The 25,874-nt window shown below is 40.6% G+C and overlaps 1 protein-coding gene across 9 annotated transcripts in view; it reads right to left on the reverse strand.

Moving 5' to 3' along the window:
• stk3 (serine/threonine kinase 3 (STE20 homolog, yeast)) overlaps positions 1-25,874 on the reverse strand; it is a 143,370-nt gene that overhangs the window by 79,106 nt on the left and 38,390 nt on the right. For all 9 annotated transcript variants that reach the window (XR_007264236.1, XR_007264234.1, XR_007264235.1 and 6 more), the window contains exons 3-8: positions 22,665-22,793; positions 20,580-20,694; positions 11,232-11,396; positions 8,364-8,531; positions 5,703-5,840; positions 1,772-1,900 (exon numbers count right to left, since the gene is read on the reverse strand). Coding sequence is in view for 6 of the 9 variants with exons in the window: in XM_048608646.1 (XP_048464603.1) it covers positions 1,772-1,900; positions 5,703-5,840; positions 8,364-8,531; positions 11,232-11,396; positions 20,580-20,694; positions 22,665-22,793 (844 nt within the window). In the remaining 3 variants the exon portion in view is untranslated. The remainder of the gene's footprint in view (positions 1-1,771; positions 1,901-5,702; positions 5,841-8,363; positions 8,532-11,231; positions 11,397-20,579; positions 20,695-22,664; positions 22,794-25,874) is intronic.

Here is a 25,874-nt window from a genome sequence, read left to right on the forward strand (position 1 = left end):
CAAGAAAAGAATTACAAACTCAGTTGGCAAAAGCAACCTGACTAACAGCTAACACAAATGTATACACAAGAGAAAAGTCTGGGTGACCTTAAAGCTCTAGCTAGACCACATCTGGAGACTCATCTTCAGTTCTGGGAGTCTTACCATAGGATTAACCCTATGGGCCTTGGAGGGATGAAGTGCAGCTCTGTCAGGAGCATTCCTTTGAGTACCAGAATATCATCGAGCCCTTGAATTGAGATGTTTATGATGATGAAAGGATTTAATCAAGTAGGTAGAGAGAAACAGTTTCCTCTGGTGAGTGGGGGGGCGGGGGTTGGGGAAGGGAGGAAAAGCATTACAACTGGAGCTGACAGTGAAAAGATTTGGAACTCTCTCCAATACGCCTATGAGTTTGGGGATGGATTAGAGGCTGGGGAAAGTCAACTGAAAATTTCAGCATTGTGATCAATAGGTTTTTATGAGGCATGGGATAATTATGGATATGGAACCAAGCCAGGTAGAAACAGCTAAAATATAGATCAGCCACGACCAAAATGAATGGCAGAAGAGGATCAAGAGGCTAAGTGGCCTCTTCCTGTCTGAGACTGCTTCCAGCGTTATATTCTTCATCCTGCTTTCAATGGAATTGCGGCAAAATAAGATATCCTTTGGCTTCTGGATACCAATATTGTCCATTTCTACTACCCTCTTAAGGCTACTTGAGCAATTCCAAGTATTAGACAGGCCCTTCATTTACATTTAATGGGAGTTTGCGTTCAAGACCAGAACTTGAATCAGGTTCTGAGGCTGCCTGGCACCATGTATAGCCAAGAGATAATTCAAGCATAGTCAAGAGTAGATATTCCAGTACTGGGAGACTGGATCTGGTCAGACTGAAACTTGGGCATCCAGCAGATATTTGGTGACGCTCACTGATCAACACTGGCTCCCAGCTAAGCATCACCTTAAAAAGTCATCTTGCATTCAAATCCTTTCATGACTTCATCCGTCTCAACCTCTGTAACCTCTTGCAGCTCTATAACCCTCCAAAGATATCTGCACTCCTCAACTTTGGTCTCCTGAATATCTGCAACTTAAAATGCTCACCCACTTTTGGTCAGGTCTTCAGATGCCTAAGCCCAAAGTTACAAAACTCAATTCTTAAAACACTCTGCCTCCCTTTTCTTCTTTAAGATACTCCTTAATACCTTCATCTTTTGAAATCTCCTTACATGGCTCCATATTAACTTCAGCTAGGAAACACTCCTCCCAACTGCTCATAGATCTTTTCCTTTTGTAACCATTATATAAACTCAAAGTTGCTGTTCTGTCCAATACCTCTATCCAACTGGGGCATGTCCTATGACAGATAAAGTTCATCAGGGATTAATAATGGCCATATAGGTACAGGAGTAGATCATTCAACTCCTCAAGCATGATCTATCATTCAAATTAAATCATGGCTGATCACCTATCCATTTGGTTCCAAGAACTATAGTTCTTTGAAAGAAGCGACAACAATATCACATTGGTGAGCCTCATTGGTGCTACAAGAACAACCAAGTTTGCTTTAGGTTATAGCCTCATGATGTTTTGAGCTATAGCACTAATAAATGCCTGATTTGCTTTCAAAACAGTCATTAGCCCAACTCCCTTGAGTGGCTGGCATGTGGATCAACCTCACACCTTCTGACAAAGAGGCAAGAGTACTACTCACTGACGCAAGCTGACAATTTTAGTACAACTTGAGCAAAGACAAATCAATAGAAATCTAGCAACAGAGACCTACCGAGTTCTCCTCATCGTCCTGATCCAAGTCTCGTTGTTGCTCTTCCTGACGTTTGAGTTTAATTTCCATCATGTCATTGATCAGATCCCGCAGTATTGACACAGGTTTGGCACTTTTAATGAAGGGATGCTGAAAGGTTAAAAAATATGCATTTGAAAAATGTTGACAGAAGAAAAACTTGCCTATCCAATCAATTGAGAGAGTGATGGTTTGGCATCTCATATAAAATGCAGGACAGAAGTGAGAGTTCCAAAGCTGGAGTAAATATTCTTCAGTTAACATTCAACTACGAGTTTGGAAACGTCAACATGTTACACAAATCCATCCACATTAGAAGAGTAGCCTTTTAAAATATAATTTACAGAGCCATTTGACCCAAATGGTCTATGCTGTTGTTATGCTCTACTCAATACTCCTCCCACATGACTTCATCTTCTCCCTACCCCATGCATTCTTTTATTTCTTTCTCCCCCATGCAGTGATCCAGTTTCCCCTTAAATCCATCTATGTTGTTTTCCTCAAATACTCCAATTAGTAGCAAGTTCTACATTCTCATCTCCCTCTGCAAAAAGTAGTTTCTCCCGGATTCCTTATTGGCCACACCCAACTGGATGTGAAGACTTTGAGGAAAGCAAGCAAATAAGAATTTTTGGACACGATAACCAAGAAATAACGACTCTTTGGGCATGTTCTTAGGAGGGAGATGCGAGAATATCAGGTAGTGCCTGGTAAAATTGAGGGTAGCAGAGCAAGAGGAAGATAAAGGAAGAGATTTTCCAACAGTTACAGGAGCAGAACAGGTGTAATCTTTGACGGCACTAAAATATTGATGACTATCAAGGACCACGAAAATTAGACAGACATGATTGGCAATGTTATAAAACATGGCACCTGAAGAAGTGACTATGTTATATTTGTGACTATTATTTTTAGTCTCCCCAAGTGAAAGCTGCCTCTCACTTTCCTAACTTTATACACCACGAATATGTCACCACTCAGCCTTCCCTTTCCTCCAAAACCGGAAGTCCATATCCTTCCTGTTGTGGATACAGAATCCTCATGCACACTAATAATTTTTAATGGTTTTTAAGCACAAATGCGCACACTGTTCAGCGCACATTGTCATTAGTATGCATTGTTAATAATTTATAATTTTACATGCAACGGTTTATACATATTGGGCGGCAGTAGCTGAACATAACATATAGGAGCAGAATTGGGCCATTAGGCCCATCGAGACAGCTCCATCATTCGATCACGGCAGACATGTTTCTCAATCCCATTCTCCTGTCTGCTCCTCATAAGCTTTGATTCCTTACTAATCAGAAACCTCTGTCACAGAATACACTCAGTGACTTGGCCTCCACAGCCTTATGAGGCAACAAGTTCCACAGATTCACCATCCTGTGGCTGAAGAAATTCCTCATCCGAGTCCTAAAGGGTCATCCTTTCACTCTAAGGCTATGCCCTCAGATCCTATTCTCTCCTACAAGTGGAAACATCTTCTCCACATCCATGCTATCTAGGCATCTCAGTATTCCGTAAATTTTAATCAGATCTCCCTCCCATCCTGCTAAACTCTAAGTACAGCCCAGAGTCCTCACATAACAAACCCTTCATTCCCAGATGTGCGAAGAGTTACACAAATAAACAATGTAAGTTGATCACAATATTTACTAGAAGCTTCATATGCAGGACTCATACACTGCAGCAAAAAAGAACATGTCCAGGTATTTCACCTTTTTAAAATTAAACAAAAGCATGAGAAACATTACCTCTATGGCAATGCCTCAACCAATCAGAAGCCACTTGCTCACCAATTAACACCCTTTTCTCATGAACTATAAATTGTTGCTCCCTTTGAACTTTGGCATTCTTTCTCTTTTAATGAGTGCAAGACGCAAAGCTTTGACAACATGTCTCCTTTTTCAGCAATACATTTACATTTGAAGAAAACAAGAAAACAAAGACACTAATTTCTACAGAATTTTTCACAATTTCGAGACATCGCAATGTGGTTCCAAAAGTGTACAGCATGCTGATTTCCTCAATTCTAACAAAAGAATGAGTTCAGAAATCAGCTACTACATCTGCAGCCTTCCCCCACAAATAATAACTGTCAAAAAACACCCATGCACTTAGCGTTGAGTCTGCATCTCATCCCTGGTCCTCCTGTCAGTGTAAGTGCAGCAAACAAATGAATTTTTCCAAGAAGCAGAGTTCACTTGAAAATATCCCACTGACTCTGATAATTAGAATCTCGCTGCTTCAGTGCCCTGGCCCTTGAAAGACTAGCTGAACTCCTGTCAAGGGTAGGAGAAAGACTAGCTATTCTCAACGTCTTTCACAACATCAGTACATCCCAAAGCACTTTACAGTTAATGAAGGTCAGTAGTGAAACATAGGAAATGCAGCAGCTGTTTTGCACATGGCAAAGTCTCACAAACTGCCAAACAATAACGACCAAATAATATGCTTTAATGATGTTTGAAGATTTATGTTCAGTTTGTGTTTCCAAATGCATTTTAAGTAAATTGGATTTTTTTTTTTTTAAATATCTGGGTCTTCCCATTGCAACCTCATCTGAGCTGAAGTGCCAGTTCATTACACCAGGAAATGTGCTGTAAACGATATAAAACAACCGCACATGAAATACTGGGAAAATGCACCTACCCCATACGGATACCTGAGTCTTCAACTCAGGTAAATATTCCTGAATGTGCACAAAGGGTCAGATCAGATTATCAACGGATGATGTATTTTTATTGCAATGTGGATCAATACTAAACGGCCAGTTCTGCAAGTTGCTTCATAAAAATGTGACATTGTACACCCCATCCATCACTAACCCTTTCAGGCTTGCTGATTCATTGATAGAGATCGAGATGATGAATGGCAGCATGGATTCATCTCAAGTGCTTGATTAGAATTCCAGCCAAGTTGGAGACACAGTGGGACCAAAACAAATCCATTCAAGTCTCTCAACGTTCAGCGACCAGGCAGCACAGACAGACAGTTTTATAACATGTGCTGTATTGTAAAAGCTCCAAAGAATCATGCAATTAACACTAGCAGTTGTTTATAGCTAAGGCAATGATTTACCCTTCATGAACTGGCACTTTCAACATCTCCAGCTCTGTATTTGAGCAGAAAATTACATCATCTGCAGTGAGTGACCAATCAACAGAATATTGTGGCAATCAAGTAACTGGTCCAACATACAGCAACGTCAATACAAACCATATCATTAAAGACTTAATTAAAACCATCATCATCCCTGTCCTTACCTGCCGCCCATCCAGCACCTGGTCCAATCTCCTTCACAAAGGCGGCTTTCTAATAAAAGCCTAGAATTCATATAAATCAAGTTCAGTCTGTTGAAAATATCCTCTATTCAACACCTCCCAGGTAGAACCAAATTAAACGGTCCTAATGCAGCTTGTTATCAGCATCAGATTCTCTCAATGTACCACGCACAAGTACTCACTCGAATGCCATATCCCACCCTGTAGGTGCTCCAGTTCAGCACTTCAATTAACATAGCTCTGACATGGCTCCCAGGGACACCCCCAAAAATCAATTTCAAGGTTCAAGTTCCTCTACAGCTTCATGTTAGAGTGTTCTGCAGTCTATTGCCCCAATCAGGCTTTGTATGGCTCCAGCAATGATCTACCACTCATTCCCTGGTCCTCCTACTTCACCATTCATAGATGGTCTCTCGACATTGTGATTCTGCCCTGTGGAAAATTTTTTACAGTCTAGCGTAGACTTCTATTATAACATGCTTTCAATCCAACCATTTATTCCACTTTGATGCTCACATCCCATGAATGAATATAAACATGAGCCTACAACTATCCAATTAAGCATTACCCACTGAACAATGGCTAATATGCTTGCTGCTATAATGTTATTTTCAATTACAACATACCTGCAGGAGCTGTGTCGCAGCAGCCCTTTGCTCTGGATTTTTAACTAAACACTGCTTTACAAAATCTGTAAATTCGTCTGTCCAGAGTTCTGGTTTCCGGAATGTTGGCGGTGGGTTTGTGGGAATCATGAAAATAGCCTGCAGAACGGGAAGAAAAATATATATTCAGGTCACTTGCAAACTGCTCATTAACTATGCAAAGCTGAGCTTTGCTGAAGAAAAATGCCACTGTAAAACATCTAAAGGTCAGCTCTCTAGTGCTGCATCCAGTAACTAGCCATTTTAATGTGGTATTTATAACTTATAAATTGTATTTTATAAAACATGAGAAGATAATTTCATGTCACTTACAGCCTCAAGTGCTACAGAACATTTGCAGTGAAGGTTTCTATAGATTCAAGTTTAAAAAGAAGTTTGTACTTGTTCCAACTGTAGAAAGTAGCATGAACCCCCAACCAGAAGGCTTGAGGCATATGTAGAGCAACTCGCGCAGATGTGAATCTAAGTGTTTATTTACGGGCCAACACTCAAGAAGCTCAACACCAACCAAGACAAAGCAGCCAACTTGACTGGAACCCCATCTACCACCTTAAACATTCAATCCCTCCACCAATAGTTTATAGTGTGTGCCACCTATAAGATTCATTACAACAACTCACCAAGGCTCCGTTGATACCACCTTTCAAACTGTGACCTCCACAGCAGCAGCAGCAGCAGCAGATACATGGGAGCACCACCACCTGCAAGCTCTCCAAGATGTACATGATCCTGACTTGGACCTATATTGCTGTTCCTTCAGTGCCACTGGGTCAAAACTCTGGAACTCCTTCCTTAAGGGCACTGTGGGTCAACCTACAGCATATGGATTGCTGCAGTTCAAGAAGGCAGCTCACGACCATTTTCTCCAGGGCAACCAGGGAAGGACAATGAATGGCAATGGCCACATCCCAAAAACAAACTTAAAAATTAAAATTAAAAATAAAGAATGTGCAGCAAACATACACAAGCCACTGTAGCAAAAACAAAAATCTTTCAAGGATCCAGCTTTTATCAGAAGAAATAGGAGTTGTAGGCCATTCAGCTCCTCAAGCTAGCCCAATCATTCAATAAGATCATGGTTCTTAGAATCATAGAATCTGTACAGTGTAGAAGTAGGTCATTTGGCCCATCAAGACCATACCAACCCTCCAAAGAACATCCCAACCAGGCCCACCCTGCTTCTGTAACTCTGTATTTTCCTATGGCTAATCTACCTAGCCTGCACAGCCCTGGACTTTTTGGAACGGCCAATCCGCCTAACCTGCACATTTCTGAACTGAGGGGAAACCAGAGCACCCAGAGGAAACCCATGCAAACACAGGGAGAACGTGCAAACTCCACACAGACAATTGCCTGAAGCTGGAATCAAACCCGGGTCCCTTGCGCTGAGGGAGCAGTGTTAACCACTGAGCCACCGTGCAGCCCCAGGTCTCAGCTCCTCATAACCTTAAACTCCCTGATATTTCAAAACATTGTTTAACTCCACTTTAAATATTTTCAATGGTCTAGTCTTCACAACTCTTTGGAGTAGAGAATTACAGGCATTCACTACCCTTGGATAAAATTTCTTTGCATCTAAGTTTAATGTCCCCTTATTCTGTAACTATGTCCCCTGGTTCAAGACTCCCCAACAGTGGAAACATCATCTCCCACCAAGCACCCTTGGAATCTTGCAGAGAGAGCATCAGGACTGAAAGTTGGGGACACTAGTACAAAATACTGAGCCATTCTTTACCCTTTCGAAAAAAATGCTGTTTCTTTGGCACCTTTCACAATGGATGTTCCAAAATTCTTCATAATCAATTGAATAATTCTGTACTAATGTAACGTAGGAAATATGCCAGCCAATTTGTCCAGGTTTCTGATGGATTAACAACCAGAAAACTGTTTTTCTATGTTGACTGCGGGATGAATATATAGTGCCAACACACCTAATCATCTCTAAATTGTGCCATAGCATTTTTAACATTCACCTTAGAAGGAAGATGGGTCCCTAGTCTTAAGTAAAAGGCGACAACTTGGACAGTGCAACAATCCCTCTGCACTGCGATACAGTAGCAGTCTAGATATTTGTGCGCGATGGTCTGGAATGCGACTGAATATGCAACTTGTCAGTTTAGAAAAATGAATGCTGCAGACAGAGCCACGGCTGACACCTCCTTTAACAGCGTGCTTCCTGCACCTTTTATTTCAGAATTTCAATTTTTATAGTTTCCCTTTCCATTCTAATGTTGATAAGAGCATTCGGTTAGACTTACTGGCCACATTACAAACAAGAGTCTCATTTTCACTCTCTCCAAATGTCAAAACATTATTTGTGGCAAGGAGATCACATTATAGCATTGCTTTCTACTGGCCCCCATAGTCAGCCCAATACTGCAAATAAATCTAATCAGCCTTGATCGAACTAAACAGTGGAATAGGTTGGAGGGGTTGCATGCTATTCTTAACTTTTAAAGTCACATTACTTTCTTCCCACTCGGACAGAGTTTTCAGACAACATGCCGTGGAGAGCGGTGTAAACTAAACTGTGCAGGATGGGATGTGAACACTTCAGTCATGACAGCAGCGCATACGGCTCTTAAATATCCCAGGGTTGTCGAATGCTTTGCCATTACTTGCCCTCATTGGATGAATGTCGGCGTATGGCGGTTTTCCTTCTGCCATTTCTATTGCCGAAATCCCTAAAGACCAGATGTCTGCAACACAGTTATAACCAATTTCTTGGATCACTTCAGGTGCCATCCAGAATGGGGTTCCAATCACCGTGTTCCTTTTGGCCATTGTATCCTGAATAAAGACAGACAATTTATTAACGTGAATCTTCCCAAATGTGATGTTAGTCTTACTTCTCCCAAAGAGTTTAAACCATAGAATTGTACAACACAAGACAGAGCCATTTGACCCATTAAATCTATTACACCCTCTATGAGCTATTCAGTTAGTCTCACTCCTCTGTTCTTTTCCATAAACATAAAAAACTCATTTCTAAATAAATATTAAACTTCCTATTAAAGGTACAATTAAATCTGCTTCCACTGTGCAGTATTTTTCAGATTATTGAAAATAAACTTTGTACAGGACTGCTATAGGCAAATACACATTGCTGTCATTTTTGAAATGACAGATCAACAAAAAAAAACAGACTTAGTTATTTAAAGGATTGAATTTCATCTAGATTTCCAATAAATGTGCTAAGTGCAGACTCAGAGTTACAGTCGAGGCCCACAATTACCTTCACACCCTGATGGGAGGGGTCTGAAATAAGCCATAATATCTGTGCCCAATCGTTACTCAGAGATCTTTGTTAGGAAATGCACTAGTGCAAGAGGGCAAGGACAGATTCATAGAATTGCAAAAAATTTACAGCACAGAAACAGACTGTTCAGTCCAGTCAGCCTACATCAGTGCTCATGCTTAACAAGAGTCTTGTCTCACATCTGTTCATCTAATTCTGTTGTTACCTTCTGTTCATTTCTTACCATGCTTTGCTCTCACTTTCAATTAAATGCATCTACACAAGTATTCCCAAAAATAGAGTTCCATGTCTTCTTTTGAATTCCCTGAATTCTTAGTGATTATTCTATGATTATATCCCGAACCTGATAGCTTGACCACTGAAAACACTTCCTCCACATCTATGAGAGCAAACTATTCCCAATCTTAAAGATTGCTTGATCCTCCCTTTTCTGTGTATGTAGTTTTGTTTTGGTCTGACAGGAAATACCTTGGTTTAGCATCACCTTGTGGCCAAGTGGAGAATATCAACAGACAACATAAACAGTCGGAGAGATATCAGATATTGTTCCAGAACACTGACAGATTGATATGATTCACAAACTGAGTTGTTTCTTGTGAATTAACTGAATTGTTCAATGTCATTAGCTCATCAGTAACAGAGTGCCTGTTTGGTAGTTACTGATTGGTAAGATCCAGGTTTGATCCCCTCAATTAGTTGAGTTAGCTGGCATTAGCCAGGTTTACCAAGGAGTAAACCTACCTTTGACTGGATAGGATGTTCATGAAAGAAAATCACTTGGATTTTTATTTGGAAGAGCAGGAGCATACAGACATGGTTGATTTATTCTAATAACATGGGGGAAATGGTCCGTCTGCATGCACTCTGTAGGCTTGCAAGAGTACACGGGAAGGAGATTACGTTTTCTGTGCATCCTAACACTATTTACCCTTTCAAAGGATAGTCACTTGAGTGAGATACTGCTCTGTATTATATTCTAAAACCCCATGTAATCAAAAAAGTCTAAAGCATATCTACTTCACTTCATAACATCCTCATCACTGTGTCATAGAACAATACAGTTGTCTGCAGCCGCTCTAAATTAACCACAATCGAATAATCTATACTATGCACAGACATTATATGACGAAGCCCCCAGTGTTGGAGAACTATAAATCCAAAGACACATGTCCTGCCCAACTATACTACACTTCCCACAATTTTCTTTTCAATTATTTGTGCATTATAGCACTTACTCCACACTATACTGAACAGCCCATACCAAGGTTATGCTCTCAAGTCCTGGTGTGGCACTCAAACCTCTACCTCCTGGGAAAAATGATAATGCTAATACCATGACAAGTACAGGAATAGCAGGAGTTCATCGGACCCTTCGAGCCAGCTTGACTATTCAATGACATCATGGCTAATGTGCACTTCAATTCCACTTAGCCACCTTTATTCCAGATTCCCCTGACATCTTCATTGAATAACATGTAATCTAATCATCTCAGTCTATTGATATAGCCTCAACCACATCTTGTGGAAAGGGTTCCAGATTTCCAGAACCTTTCTTAATTGTTTATATTTTACTTTAATATGATATCCACTTTTTCATGAAACCCCCAATGATTTTCTGCATCTGCTTTATCAAAGTCTTGTAATATTTTAAATATTTCAACTAGACCACCCTCCAATCTAAGTGCTCTCGTAACATAATCCCCTAAATTCTGCCTCCTACGAGTTGAATCTAACATGCAAAACATTTACACCTAAGTAATTAGAGATTAGTTTGTAGATGTATAAAAACCATCAGTTTACCTCGTGTTTTATTTTTCTTTTTCTGAAGTTTCTAACCCACATGCTTGAGCTGCTACGGCCAGTGCTCTGTAAGGAACTATATCCTCCCATCAGTCACCAACCCCAGGTTCATTGGAAGCTACAACTGAAGGTCAAAGAAAGAGGGCTATAATGGCCCCATCTCCAGGTCATATTATCCTCAAACATGCGAACACCGAATTTACCCAGTACCCTCCAATCAATCCATCTGGGGGAGGGCTGCACTTGCATAATTTTACGCATGAAAGTGCTCTTGATTCTAGTCACTACATCTTTAATAGTGTGTCCCTTTAGAGCTTAGCTAGTTTACAGTCCTGGTAAATTGGAAGAAATAAAACTTGTCATAGGGTTAAAAACTGTCACATGCTGTTTTGTTACCTGGTCTGTAACACACCAGTTCAGAGATCACTTACAGTAAGCTGACCAGCAACTCCAAAATCAGCCAGTTTGGCATGGCCTTCATTATTGAGTAAGATGTTTCCAGCTTTGATATCCCTGTGGATTTTTCTCATGAAGTGTAGATACTCCAGTCCTTTTAGTGTGGACTGTAAAATTGTGGCGATCTCGTCCTCTGTTAACTGAACAAAAAAGACAAGTTTTACAGCAAGCCTTGGAAATGTTTCGGCAGATCAACTGTAGGTGCTGTGGACACTTCAGTTGTTTTTAAGTTGTTAGCTGCGGCTCACTGGATAACTGCAACGTGTTGACTGCTGTATTCCCTACATTACAACAAATACACTTCAAAATTACTTCACAGCCTTTCAAATGCTTTGTCAAGTCCTATGGTCTTGAGGAGTTCTATAAACACAAATGTTTCCTTCTTTCAAAGTTCTTGATAACACATAGCTTCTTGATATTTCTCAAAGAAAAACCTACATAATAATCACATTTTATGCCACAGCAAGATACATATCTACTGGCTTTCTCTCCGAATCTATCTGTGCAGTAGGAGATGCTTCATCCTATTGAATCATCTTTATGGGTTCCCTATGACCTTACCTTCTTCCAATCTGTTCTATAAGTACAAATTATCTTTATCAAAGGGGAAAAAATACTTTCATATATATCATAGGATGTTTTACAGTCAACAATGCACTTTTGAATTATCGTCACCATCATAACATACGAAAACCCAATTTGCTCTGTTTTAACTGTTCTAATCTGTCTTTCTGTTTTCTTTGGAATTCTGTTATTACAATCTCTAGGCACCTCAATACAATGGCTGGAAAACAACATCTTTATCTCGTTGAAGCACTTGAATAGAGCAAGGAGATGAAAACACATTCAGGTGTAAACATATTATTATTATGTTTTGTATTTAACCAAAAGAAACTATCTTAAATATTTTCGGCCTTAATCTAGCTTTATCTTACAATATTACTTGCACCACTTTTTTGAAACTCCCACATCACCTACATTCAGAAAACTTCTTTCAAGAAATTGTTTTCTCTTCTGTGGCAAATGCTTCACTTCTCAAAAAAATTGACCCCACCCAAAAACTGAAGGCCATTCCAAGATATTTGCTCTCGCTAGTCTCATGCACTTAACAGGACCACCATCATCCCTGTTGCATCCTTGTCTTTTTCTCAACTTTTGAGTACCGTTGTCAATGATCCTGTCAGCTGTTTTCCTTCAAACAGATAAAGACAATTGGAATGAACTATGAGCGATCTGACTGAAGTCTTCAAGATATTAACAGGAGAAGACAGGGTAGATAAAGATAAACCATTTCCACTGGTTTGGTATTCTAGAACTAGGGGACATAGTCTGAGAATTAGGACCAGACCATTCAGGACAGAAGTTAGGAAGCAGTTCTAAACACAAAAGGTGGTGGATGTTTGGAACTCTCTTCCATAAATGGCAATGGATTCTGGATCAGTTAATTTTAAATCTGACATAGATAAACTTTTGTTAGACAAAGAAAAGGAAATAGGCCAAAGGCAGGTATATCAAGTTAGACAAGAGATCAGCCATAATCCATTAAAAAGTGGAATAGGCTTGAGGGCTGAATGGCCTACTCCTGTTCCAATATTCCTATGAGAAGGTTTTTCTTTCTCCTCTCTTCATTTTCATTTTAAACTGAAAACATATTATGATGTTTCCTACTGGAATTCAACATTTCTCAAAACCTAAAACTACAACTCCTTTTGCATTTCAGTTTTGCTCTCCTTCAACGTCCTGAGACTATCATAACATATCCCTTTGATTTATCTCACCCTTCCAATTCTGATGGTGGCTTTTGGTTGGGCCTTTACCTGTTTTCCCATTTAAAAACTAAGCCATTAACATGGATTAAAGATTAAGTGACATTTTCCAAAGTTTCCATCCTGTCTGTGAATTCAGGCCGAATTTCCATTGGGCTGACAATTTGTCCTTAAATACACACTGCTCCCGGGAAAAACAGCACTAACCTACATCAAATGTGGTTTCTCTCATCCACATGCCAAAACAGTCTGACGTTAAGGTACAAGTGGAACAATAGATCACCTGGTGACACAATCAAGGAGATAAAACTTCTCTGATGAAGCCATGCCTTTCATTACTCATGTCTATCAATCAGTAATCCTTCCACGGTCTTGTGCAAATAACATGCAGGGTTATAGGGATAGGGTAGTGCATAGGTCTGGGTGGGATATTCTTTGGAAGGTCAGTTTGGACTCAATGGGCTGAATGGCCTGCTTCCACGCTGCAGGGAGGGATTCTATGATTCTCTATGATTAAGTAGTCCTGTAATGTATTCATGTCGCTGGTATTCTGAATATCATTCACGTAATTGGAATTTCTCTGGTCATGCGTCAAGGCAGCTTGAAAACAAACACATTAATGACTTGTGTAGCTAAAACATCCACTTGGCCTGCTAGCTGTCACTATTTACACTGTAGTACTGCTACGAAAGTTGGGATTGTTTTTGACAACAGTGTTTTGGTGTGAAACTCTTCCTCTGAATTAGTTCAAGAACTAATTTACAACTGGAACAATAGATCATCCGGTGGCATAATCAAACAGATAAAACTTCTCTGATGAAGCCATGCCTTTCATTATTGGCTATTAGTCAGTAATCCTTGTTCACTAATCCCTCCATTGTGTAAATTGTGATTGCTTTGACGTTAGGACAAGTGCCAAACGTCTAATCACTGAATAACCTCACCCAGTCAAATGGGCTTAGTAGGGCTGAGATGTTGATACATTCACAACTATCTATGGTCTCAATGGGGCCGGGGTAAAGAAACCAACCATATCGGTTTGCTCCTCGGGCATGCAGGTCTGTTCTGGCCAAAGAAAAGCACAACACAAAAACAGTAAAAAAAACTGTAGCATATATTCCAGCAAGCAAATCCACTCACATGCAAATTCGGCAAGTACTCGAGCGAATCTGTTGTCCAAGTGTCTTATTTCTCAAACCTCTCATGTACTACCTACCATTCAACCTACATTTTGAAAATATAGCTCAAGTTGCCAACATCAATCCCAGTCGGCTTTCTCTGGTTTACACGGAATGACTGAATCTGAGCACAAAGAAGAGTTTCTGTGATTACCCACCTTCTTCAGCAATACATTGAAATAAGGGAGACAGTAGGCAATTTTCCAACTTACAAGCACCTCGAGTTGGGATAGAGATGCAACAAGTAAACAAACAAAAGGGGCAAAAAAAAGGCAAACAACTTTGAGATTGACAATTTCAGGACATAAACTCATTTTGTTTCCTTTGCTTTACATCTTCCAATTTTTCTCATCATTTTCCCCTGATTTTTATTTTCAGAAGCTCTGTCTTGATGTGCACAAGTTAGAAATAACCGCATTTTAGTTTCAAAATGCTGCAGCTTTATCAAGTGTACATTTCTCTCGGCTCTCCATATGGCTGGCAGTCTAACCACTGACCTGAATACAGCAATCACTGTCAGATTACCGCTCTGCTCCTACAGTGTGCTATGGCCGAGGTCCAGATTTCTGGCTAAGTCTTCAGATCTCAGAACAGTCTTCCATCAAACTGTTTCCTCGTACTGCTGGATCAAGTCAAGTCCCTTTTAACTGCACTAGCTGCTGTATTCTGGTAAGTGTGTGCTAACACGGGAAAATTTTGGGACTTTAAACAGTTTTTCAACACTTTAGTGAGGGAGCATTATGAGTGAATAGGCGAAAGCGCAAGTTGGCATGGCAGGATCGGTGGTCGGGTGGGGGGGACAGGAGGGATTCAGAGGGTCATGGGGAGATTCAGGGGATCATTGGAAGTGTGGGGATTCAGATGGCAGTGAACAGTCAAGCTGGGTTGGGGCAGTTCATGGCCATGGGGTCAGCTGTATATTTACATAGTTAACCTGGAGTTAAATCTGTTTCTTCTGCCTAACACTTCCTGGGTAACTATTCAGGAAAGCATGTCACAGCTCTCTTAAATTTTCAAATTGAGTTTCGAATCTTAGACATTTTTAGAAGCTTTTGGGATCAAGGGAATTGTCAGTGAGAAGTTTAAACGTTCTAGCAATTATAACAGAGTCACTGCTTCGGGGCTTCCACAGGGTCCTGAAAAGACTCAGGTCAAAAGTCCAGTCTCTTATTATGCAGTGACTAGAAGTTCTAAGCCACTGCTGCCTCACACATGACTCTCAAGCAAGGGTAAAAGTGGTAGCCCAGGATATATATTCACATAACAATTAGCTCCTAGTTCTTTACAAATCACTGTCACTGCAGGGGGATGAGATGGCCTAGTGGTATTATCACTGGACTGTTAATCCAGAGACCCAGAGAACGTTCCGGGCAGCCAGGTTCAAATCCTGCCTTGGCAGATGGTGGAATTTGAATTCAATAAAATATCTGGAATTAAGAATCTCATGATGACCATTAATCCATTGTTGATTGTTGGAAAAACCCAACTGGTTCACTAATGTCCTTTAGAGAAGAAAACTGCCATCCTTACCTGGTGTGGCCTAAATGTGACTCCAGACCCACAGCAATGTGGTTGACTTTGAACTGCATAAATGCTGCCTAGCCAGCGATGCCCACATTCCGTTAATGAATAAAGAAAAAAATTCATATAACAACATAACATTGGTCAGTAGCACATGGTGCTTCTCTTTTTGTTTCTTTCCCCATCATTCCCTTTGACCCAGCAAAATTAATTAGTCTCTCGTTTAAGCTCGCGTCTTCCAGCCTATTAGAGACTTTTTTTAATCCTTGTCCTAGCCATCTCTTGCCCAAAATCTATTATGTCTGGGTTTTCCCAATTCTGAAGACCCGGAATGTAAACTGTTTCGGTCTCCTCAGTGTCTGCCGCAGCTGCTGAATGTTTCCAACATTTTCCATTTCTATTTCAGCTTTGCAGCATCCACAGTATTTTGCTTTTCAACTAGTGTCTCTATGACCAGAGTTCGCACAGGGCGGGTTTCCCCACACGAATAATGTTTCCCATATGATCAGGTGTCCTTTCAAGCTTTACTTATTCAAATGCATAGCATCACCAAACTGTTGCTTGATTTATTTCAGCTTCTCTTTCTTTTTTCATGGTTGGCACCTCAGACTCCACAATAAAATAAAATTAACATGACATTAAGCACATAGCTTGCCATCTCCAATTAGACCAAGGGTTTTCTTTTTTGTGCTGTCACCCTCCTGTTCCTCTGAAGATCACAACTTATGCTAGGAATGGTTCCAGAAATAGTCATGTATCAGGTGTTAAGACAATATTGCGCTGAGAAACATGTTCAAACAGTTAAGTGTGACACTGCGTTCAACAGACATTGTATCTGGTATTGCAGTTTTTGGTGCTAGACTAACAATTCAGAGGTCACAAGCTGAAATGTCAACATGGTAAACTGAATTCTATCAAATGGATAATTTATGGGTTGGTACATGTGGTTCACTCATGCCCTGTGGCCAAGGGCTCATGCCAAACCGACCTGGTCTGGCTTGCAAAGAGCTTATGCTCCACACTACTTGGTTCACTAAATGCCTCCTGAAACCTTGCAAGACAAGTTGGAATGTAGGAACGATGCTTTGACTATATATTTTAAAACAAACATGCATTTAATGACAACACCCAGATTAACAAGATTTGTGACACCGCTGGCAGGAAGTATAAGAGGAATAACTGCTGAGTACTTTGCTTGGAATGTGTAATCTGACACGTCCACCACAACTGTGTGGGTCAATACAACAGGGAACAACTCTGAAGGTCTTCTGTTACAATACTGTAGGATGTTTACTGTAAACAGAGTGTTCATATTGTTATGCGAATTATAAAAATGGACCACAAATGTTCAACCTCCATCTCTTTTTCATACCCGAGACCTTTGAGGACTAAAATGGTTTCAAAGAAGGAAGGGCACTAATTTAAGATGGCAGCAATGATCACTTGACTAGGTCGAGGCAAGTTCATGAAACCATCAATATGCTACAGTCAGAGTCATACAGCACAGAAACAGTACCTTCGGTCCAACTCATTCGTGCCAACCAGATATTCTAAACTGATCTAGTCCCATTTGCCAGTATGTGGCTCATATCCTTCTAAACCCTTCCTATTCATATACCCATCCAAACGCCTTTTAAAATGTTGTAATTGTACCCTTCCTCTGGCAGCTCGTTCCATACAGCATCACCCACTGTGTGAAAAAGGTGCCCCTTAGGTCTCTTTTAAATCTTTTCCCTCTCTCCTTAAACCCATACACTTTAGTTCTGGACACCCTGGGAAAATGACCTTGGCTATTCACCCTATCCATGCCCCTCATGACTTTATAAACCTCTATAAGGTCACCCCTCAGTCTCCAACGCTCCAGGGAAAATAGCCCCAGCCTAATCAGCATCTCCCTATTTCGCTCTAATCCTATCAACATCCTTGCAAATCTTTTCTGAGCCCTTTCAAGTTTAACAACATCCTTCCAATTGCAGGGAGACCAGAAGTGAACGTAGTATTCTAAAGGTGGCCTCACCAATATCCTATACAGCTGCAACATGACATCCCAACTCCTCTACTCAATGCACTGACGAACGAAGGCAAGCGTGTCAAATGCCTTCTTTTCTGAAGAAGTGTCTAGACCCGAAACGTCAGCTTTCCTGCTCCTGATGCCGCTTGGCCTGCTGTGTTCATCCAGCTCTACGCCTTCTTCACCACCCTGTCTACCTGCGACTCCATTTTCAAGGAACTATGCACCTGCACACCTTTGTCTCTTTGGTCGGCAACACTCCCCAGGACCCTACCATTAATTGTATAAGTCCAGCCCTGATTTGCCTTTCCAAAATGCAACACCTCACGGTTACCTAAATTAAACTCCATCTTTCACTCCTTGGCTCATTGGTCCATCTGATCAAGGTCCTGCTGTACTGAGCTAATCTTCCTCACTGTCCACTATATCACCAAATCAGTCTGAGCCAAAGTTATCATTATAAAAAGGTACTGAAACTCAGATCTGTATTTTGTGTTTGATTCACACCTTTCTAGAAGTTCACAGAATGAAAGATGTCTGCGTATTTAGGGCGGGGGGGGATAAGGTGCTGTAGTAGTTTTGTCACTGGACAAGAAATCCACAGACCTATATTAGTGATCCACGGACATGGGTTCAAATCCCACTATGGTAGATGGAGAAAACAGAATTCAATTAATAAGAAGTTGGGAAAACCTGAAAACAGTAATGTTGACCATGAATCCATTGTTGATTGCCATTAAAAATCTTTCTCGCTTACTGATGTCCTATAGGGAAAATGACATCCTCAACTTGTGATGCCAGCAACATGGTGGACTGTTAAAAGCCTGATGAAATATCGCATGTCAGTTGTATATCACTGCTACAAAGTCTGATAAAAGAACTGAAATCTAATGGTATCAACCAACACACTGGTTTTCGATGTCACTGGGTCAAAATCCTGGAACTCCTTCCCTAAGTGCACTGTGAGCGAACCTACACCACAATGGACTCCAACTGGCGAAAACAGCATCTCACTACCACTTTCTCAAGGGCAATAAATGCTGGCCTACCATGAAGGAAGCAAAAAAAAATCTAAATTAATGAAACAATGAAGCCAGGCATGGAATAAACAAGCGTCATGTATTTCAGGAGACAGTTTGTGTATGAGCATGCATGCGGGTGAGAGAGAGAGAGAGAGAGGGAGACAGAGACAGAGAGAGTGGGGAGGAAGCAAGAGAGAGACAGTGAGCGAGAGCGAGAGAGAGAGAGAGAGAGAGAATGATGGATTTGTGACAGCAGAACTTGGAAGGCTTGCTCTCTTCCTGTTTCTTTCACCTGCTCAAAAAACAGCTGCTGATGAAAAGCATATCAGTATTACTCCCTTGCCAAGAGCTCAAAGATATCAACAGATTTCATGATGGCAGAAGATACACAAGTCAAACAACCACTGTCGCAGATTAAGACACCTCAAGGATATTTCAAAACTGTTTTTTTATACGAGATACTCTTCCCTTTTTTAAACTTTATATTTGTGTTTGTAAGTCTGCTTGCTGCCATGTTTTATTATTCTTCTCAGAGCAAATAATAAAATTCTCCTTTCTTTCGACAGAAGAAACCTGTAACTGACTCCTTAATTTTGGTCAAGAGACCATTCTTTCATTAAAATGCTACACAGCTACATGCCAAAAATAATTTAAAATCTTTGTTGTGATCATTAGAAGGTTGAAAAATGGGGAGCTTAATCACTCCTCAACTGCTCATAACACTGAGTAACAAATTAGCAAAGCCTTTGGGATGGAGTGTGAGAAAGCACCCATATGCAGAGCTAGCTATGTTCTGTTACACTGGATGTACAACTAACAGAGGAGTATGACTTGACAAAGTCAGGCTGTGGATTGACAGCATTAAATTGCTGCATGGCTAAATTCAGAATTCACAACATATTGCACATCAACACAACAAAGGATTGACACTGCACACATGCAAATATTATTGGCCAGGTGTCAATATTTACTCTGTTTACAACATGGTTTCAAAGTGAACAGCCAGCTAACTTCTTGGAGACCAATAAAGCTCCTCAGCACCACCCTGGAAATCTGTTCATTCAGAAGCCTGTTGCCTTGTTTACAGAGTAATTGGTCCAAATGCAAGCATGGTTATCAAAATAACCAGCTGCAAATGGCAAAACAAGCAATGTGACACAGTTACTGTAGGCAGACATCCCTAATCCAGAACGCATCTGCACAATATCACTGCATTCCATGCATAATAAGATTACTATTCATGCATGCAGAACGTTATTTTCTCCCAGCTCTTAATGAAATAAACAGCTGCAAATGAAAAACTACGAACAGTGTGGGTCATCAGTTTGTTTTTGATCGTGTCCTATTGTCAGAGGGAGGCTAATTTATTTCTGATCAAATGAACACAGAGCCTATTGAGACGGGAGTAACGGTTATCAATTTCTCCCCCACAAACCATGGATTTTGCATCAAGGGTAAAGTCAATTCATCTGGCCTGTATTTAATTATTTATCCTAAATGAAAGGCACATTGGAACACAATGCCTCTTTTGCCTGTGATTTCTCTTTCACACTCGCCTGCCTTAAATAACAGACAGCCAATGATATTTAATAGGAGGCCTGACAAGCATTTCAGGGAGAAGGGAACAGACGGTTACATTGGAAGGGTTAGATGAGGAAATATAGCAGAAAGCTCAATCCAACCATAAACTGTGACATTGACTAGTTCAACGTCATTTATCTTTGCAATAACATTGTGACAAACTTGGGATAGTACAGATCCTACTTATAAACGGCAGGCACATAATCCTTATTTCGCTGGGATAGAGGCAGATATGGGGAATTACCGTTTTATTCCTTATTCGAATGAGATCTGATACTGAACCAGCTCCACAGTATTCCATGACTATCCATAGGTCTGTGTTCTTAAAATAACTGCCATAATACTTGACCACATGAGGGCTGTGGAGAAAGAGAAAGATTGTTAAAGTCCTAGGATTCTATATAGAACAAAAGAATAGTTAGTACAGTGAAGAGTCAGTAGAGCTAATTACTCAATCTCTCATCACAACCATTACAATTGAGATGGTGGTGCAGTGGTAGTGTCACTAGCCTAGTAATTCAGAGGTCCAGGTTAATGCTCTATAGACATAGATTCAAAGTCCAATGCATTAGCTGGTGGAATTTAAATTCAAATTATATAATTTTGAAATGAAAGGTAGTTTCAGTGATGATGACCATGAAACCATCACTGTTTGCTGTACATAGCCCTCATGGTTCACTAATAATCTGTAGAAGAAATCCATAATCTTTCCATGGTCTAGCCCACACGTGACTCCAGATCCACAGCAAGACATCTGACTCTTAACTGTCCTTCAAAATAGCCTAGCAAGCCACTATTAAGGGCAATTAGGGACCGTCAACAAGTGCCACCTTGCCTCCGACACCAATATCTCATCAAAGAATAAAGAACTGCCTCGAAACAAACTGCTTCATGCAACCCATTAGCTTTGACTTGTAGTAACTCTTGTGTAGATAAATTTAGCTGTCATTAAGACCAGTAATGTCCCAGCAACAGCTGTGAGGTGAATGAGCAGTTAATCCAGTATTGGTGATATTGGTTGAATAATTTGTTAAATAACATCATGGGATATTTAAGAATCATACAAATCTGCACACATGGGCCATCTGAAAGATGGGTTCCAATAAAACTCATCCAGTATCTCTCGAACCTTTTCATATTGTGCTTCAAGGGTCTTCCCTGATAATTTACTCCAGAGGCTTACTCCAATCCATTTGGGGATAGACAACACACAATTCAAACAAAAAAGTTGCCATTTTTGTTTTACGTTTTGGAATAAAAAATTAACATTCTTCAAGGGTCCTACAGCCCTTTGTGTCTGTACCATTCAAAAACCTAACTATTCTAATCCCAAAAAGTTCCCAACATTGTCAGTTCTGGGTTAATTCACGAACTCACGATGCTAGAGCAATATGCTTCACAGCATGCGAGAGTCTGAAAAAGTGATGGAAATGATCAATTCTAAATCTAGTCTAGACCATGGCGTTGAGGCAAATGACTAGTCATGATCAAGTTAAATGGTAGAACAGACTTTAAGGGCCGAACAGCCTACTCATGCTTGTATCTTTTACATTCCTAAGTCACATTTTCTGAGTACAGAAGCAGTGAAGTCTTGCTTCAATTCTGTAAAAACTTGGCTAGACTGCACTTCAGAGTGCAGTTTTGGTCTCCTTATCTCAGAAAGCATATTACTACTATTGAGGGAGTGCAATGAAGTCTCAGCAGGCTTGTTCCCAGGATTGATGGGACTGCCCTACAAAGAGAGATTGGGCCTGTATTCCCTTGTGTTTCGAAACCTACAAAATACTAAAGGGTCAGACAGGGCACATGCAGGTAAGATGTATCCCTTGGTTGAGGAGTCCAGAACCAAGTGGGCATAATTTAAAAATAAGGGGAATACTACTTAATTAAGAAATAAAGAGAAATAGATATGGAGAAATATTTTTATTCGGAGGGTTGTAAGCCTTTGGAATTCTCTACCATGAAGAGCCGTGGGGGCTCAGTCCTTGAGTATGTTTAAGACAGAGATTGATAGATTTCTGAATAGCAGTGGTGTATATGGTCATGGGTATGGAGTGGATAAAAAGCATTGAAGTATTTAATAATCTATGGTCACATGCATGGCAGGGTAGGGTAGGTTCAATGGCCTACTCCCTGTTTCTGTGTTCCACAGAACTGTGAAAACACAAGGAAACAACTGACGTGACGCAGCTGATCAAGACGAGTTTGTTGCATTTCTTTTTGTTCCCTCAGAACAAAATCTCTGGTTGTGCAGCGTCACTGTAATTAAATTTTACATTTAAAAAACTATCAATCAGGGTCCGGAGCCACTGGCTTCTTTTTGTCTTACCTGTCACATTGCTGCATGATGGAAATCTCTTTGATAATCTCCTGCAAGTCCGATTCCACTGGGACCTGCTTGATAGCGACCACTTGGCCTGATTCTTTATGTATGGCTTTGAATACACTGCCATAGGACCTAAGGGAGGGAACGTAGAGCATTAACACTTATCCAGCATTACAGATTTAGGCTATCCCATCTGGGCTCTAGGCCTCTAATAAGAGGGAACAATAGCAACAATCTTTGAAACCAATCTTTCCCACGGTCCTTAATCATTACATTGAGCTACATTACATTTTCCCCCACCTCTCAGGCATAACAGGTGATCAGACAACCAGATAGATCTCTGACAGTGTATATGCAACCTACTTTCTATGAGGGTGGCACGGTGGCTCAGTGGTTAGCATTGCTGCCTCAGCACCAGGGGCCCGGGCTTGATTCCAGCCTCAGGTAACTGTCTGCGTGGAGTTTGCACATTCTCCTCGTGTCTGCATGGGTTTCCTCCTACAGTCCAAAGATGTGCAGGCTTTAGATTGATTGGCCATGCAAAATTAGCCATAGCATCCAATGATGTGCGGGCTAGCTGGATTAGCCATGGGAAATGCAGGGAAAGAGGGATAGGGTGAGGGGTTGGGTCTGGGTGGAATATTCTTTGGAGGGTTGGTATGGACTCGATGGGCCAAATGGCCTGCTTCTACACTGTAATGATTCTATGATTTCCTTCTCAGAACTTCGCCCAACTTTCATTTCAGAAGCTGACACTAGAGGAAACGCAGGGGAAAAACCACATATCTGACTACTCAGGGGAGATTTATGTTATTATACATTATACAGGATTGTTCATATTTCAATCAGCAATTATTTTTATTACTCCAGAAAGAAATAAATTGCAGTTAAAAAGAATCCTTCAGGGCCTCAGAACAAAGCATTTTACAACCATCACATTAAAAACAATCTCTGCAGTAAACTAGAAACGCCAAAAGACAACTTGCAAGAGTCTTTAACAAAGATAATTACCCAATCTCTCATCACAACCATTACAATTGAGATGGTGATGTAGTGGTAGTGTCACTAGCCTAGTAATTCAGAGGTCCAGGTTAATGGTCTATAGACATGGATTCAAAGCCCAATGCAGCAGCTGGTGGAATTTAAATTCAATTTATGTAATCTTGAAATGAAAGGTAGTTTCAGTGATGATGACCATGAAACCATCATTGATTGTTGTACAAAGCCCTCATGCTTCACTAAGAGTCCTTAGAAAAAGAAACCCGTAATCTTTCCATGGTCTAGCCCACGTGACTGCAGACCCAGAGCAAGATGTCTGACTCTTAACTGTCTTTCAAAATGGCCTAGCAAGCCACTATCAAGGGCAATAAGGGATCATTAAGTGCCACTTTCCCACTGATACAAACATCTCATCAAAGAGTAAAGAACTTCCTCGAGACAAACTACTTCATGCAACCCATTAGCTTTGACTTGTAGTGACTTTTGTGCAGATAAATTTTGCAGTCATTAAGACACGTAACGTCCCAGCAATAGCTGTGAGGTAAATGAGTTTGCACATTCTTCCTGTACCTGCACAAGTTTCATCCAGGTATTCCGGTTTTCTCCCACCGTCCAAAGATGTGCCGTGGTAAATGTGGGCTTAGTTGGGTAGGGCAGGGGTGTGGGTCTAGGTGGGATGCTCTTCGGAGGGTCAGTGCAGACTTGATGGGCCTCAATGGCCTGTCTCTGCACAGTAGGGATTCTATGATTCTATACTGAACAAAGCCATGCCTGGTGTCAGCTCTCCCTTTCATTCCGCTTCCGAGTCTTGTGGCAATAACACTACATTGCAAGCTGACGCTTCTTTGACGATACAGGACAGTCATGCCAACAGTTGTTCTTTTTTGAAGTGCTTGCAGCCTCCAGATGAGTTACAAATTGTTGGGATTAAGAGGTTGCACCGGAGTTAGGAGCAAGGTTTGGCTATATGAGCCTCTCCACCATTCAATAAGATCAGAGCTGATTTCAGCTCTGTTTTCCTGACTGCACCCCATAAACATCGTCTATCAAAATTCTACCTGCCTCAACCTTTAAAAAACTTAAAAGCTTAGCCGACTGCCTTCTGGTGAAGAGAATGTCACATACAAACAACCCAGCCAAAGTAAATGTTTCTCTTCATCTCGATCTCATCCTTAAACTGTCAGATCCACTTATACAAGAAATATCCTCCAAATAAGCACTGTATCAAGTACCCTCAAGATCTGATATGTTTCAAGAAGATGGACACTGAGATCAAGACCAAGACCAATGCTTTGCTCCATTCTATCCTAGAGAATCAATTTCCCATAGGAGTTTTCTGTGTGTTGGAAGTTATTTATTAACTTATAATTATTTCTGTAGCCATGTGATTTCTTTTACAACAGTTTGAGAGAGCTTCTTTGACAGCACTAACAGGCTTTATTCATTTTAAAATGTTCTTTGACTTGGCTAAAACATTATGCTTTAACGTCTGTTAGAGATTTCTAGGCTTACGTGTTTTTAAGCTTCGGGAAACTGACCACAGCTTAGGAGGACAGATTGGTATTAGTTTTACAGCAAACTTTGTTTAACAAGCACTCTCAATAAACCTGCAAAAATTATACACCCGAAATAGCAGAAGTTCACTGTATTATTGCCATATCCAAGTAGTCAGTTGACGGTGCAAGTGAGAAGGTTCTCTGTGGGTAAGTTTTATTTCAGGCAAAATTGCATTATTATTTAAGTGATTTATGCCGTAAATAAAGTATAACAGTGATGCATATGCTCCCTGCATTACGTTTCTATTAGTGTATATTTTTACATTGATTATGTGGACCTCTTGATCAATTGGAATATTTGATCAACCGGCACACATAGGTGTTGGTTAATGTTTGCTGTGCCCTGGACAGTTCTTGGATGGGGACGGTTGTATACAGTAATGCTCCCGACAAGGGCAGAATATAGTCACTGAGTTATAGAGGTCTATAGCACAGAAGGCGGCCCTTTGGCTCATTAAGACTGTATTCTATTCTAATCCCACTTTCCAGTTGTTAGCCCACAGCCTTGTACGTCTCTACCATACTACATCCACCAAAGTTATGTCCACTCACTTAAGGTACGCCACAAGACAATGAATGCACTGGGATCAAATTTTTTATTTGTGGTCACCAGTTTCTGTCCCTTTGTACAACTGCTCCACCAAGCCATGCAGGGTCA

The sequence above is a fragment of the Rhincodon typus genome, chromosome 19, assembly GCF_021869965.1.
Source record: "Rhincodon typus isolate 14 chromosome 19, sRhiTyp1.1, whole genome shotgun sequence".
NCBI lineage: Eukaryota > Metazoa > Chordata > Chondrichthyes > Orectolobiformes > Rhincodontidae > Rhincodon > Rhincodon typus.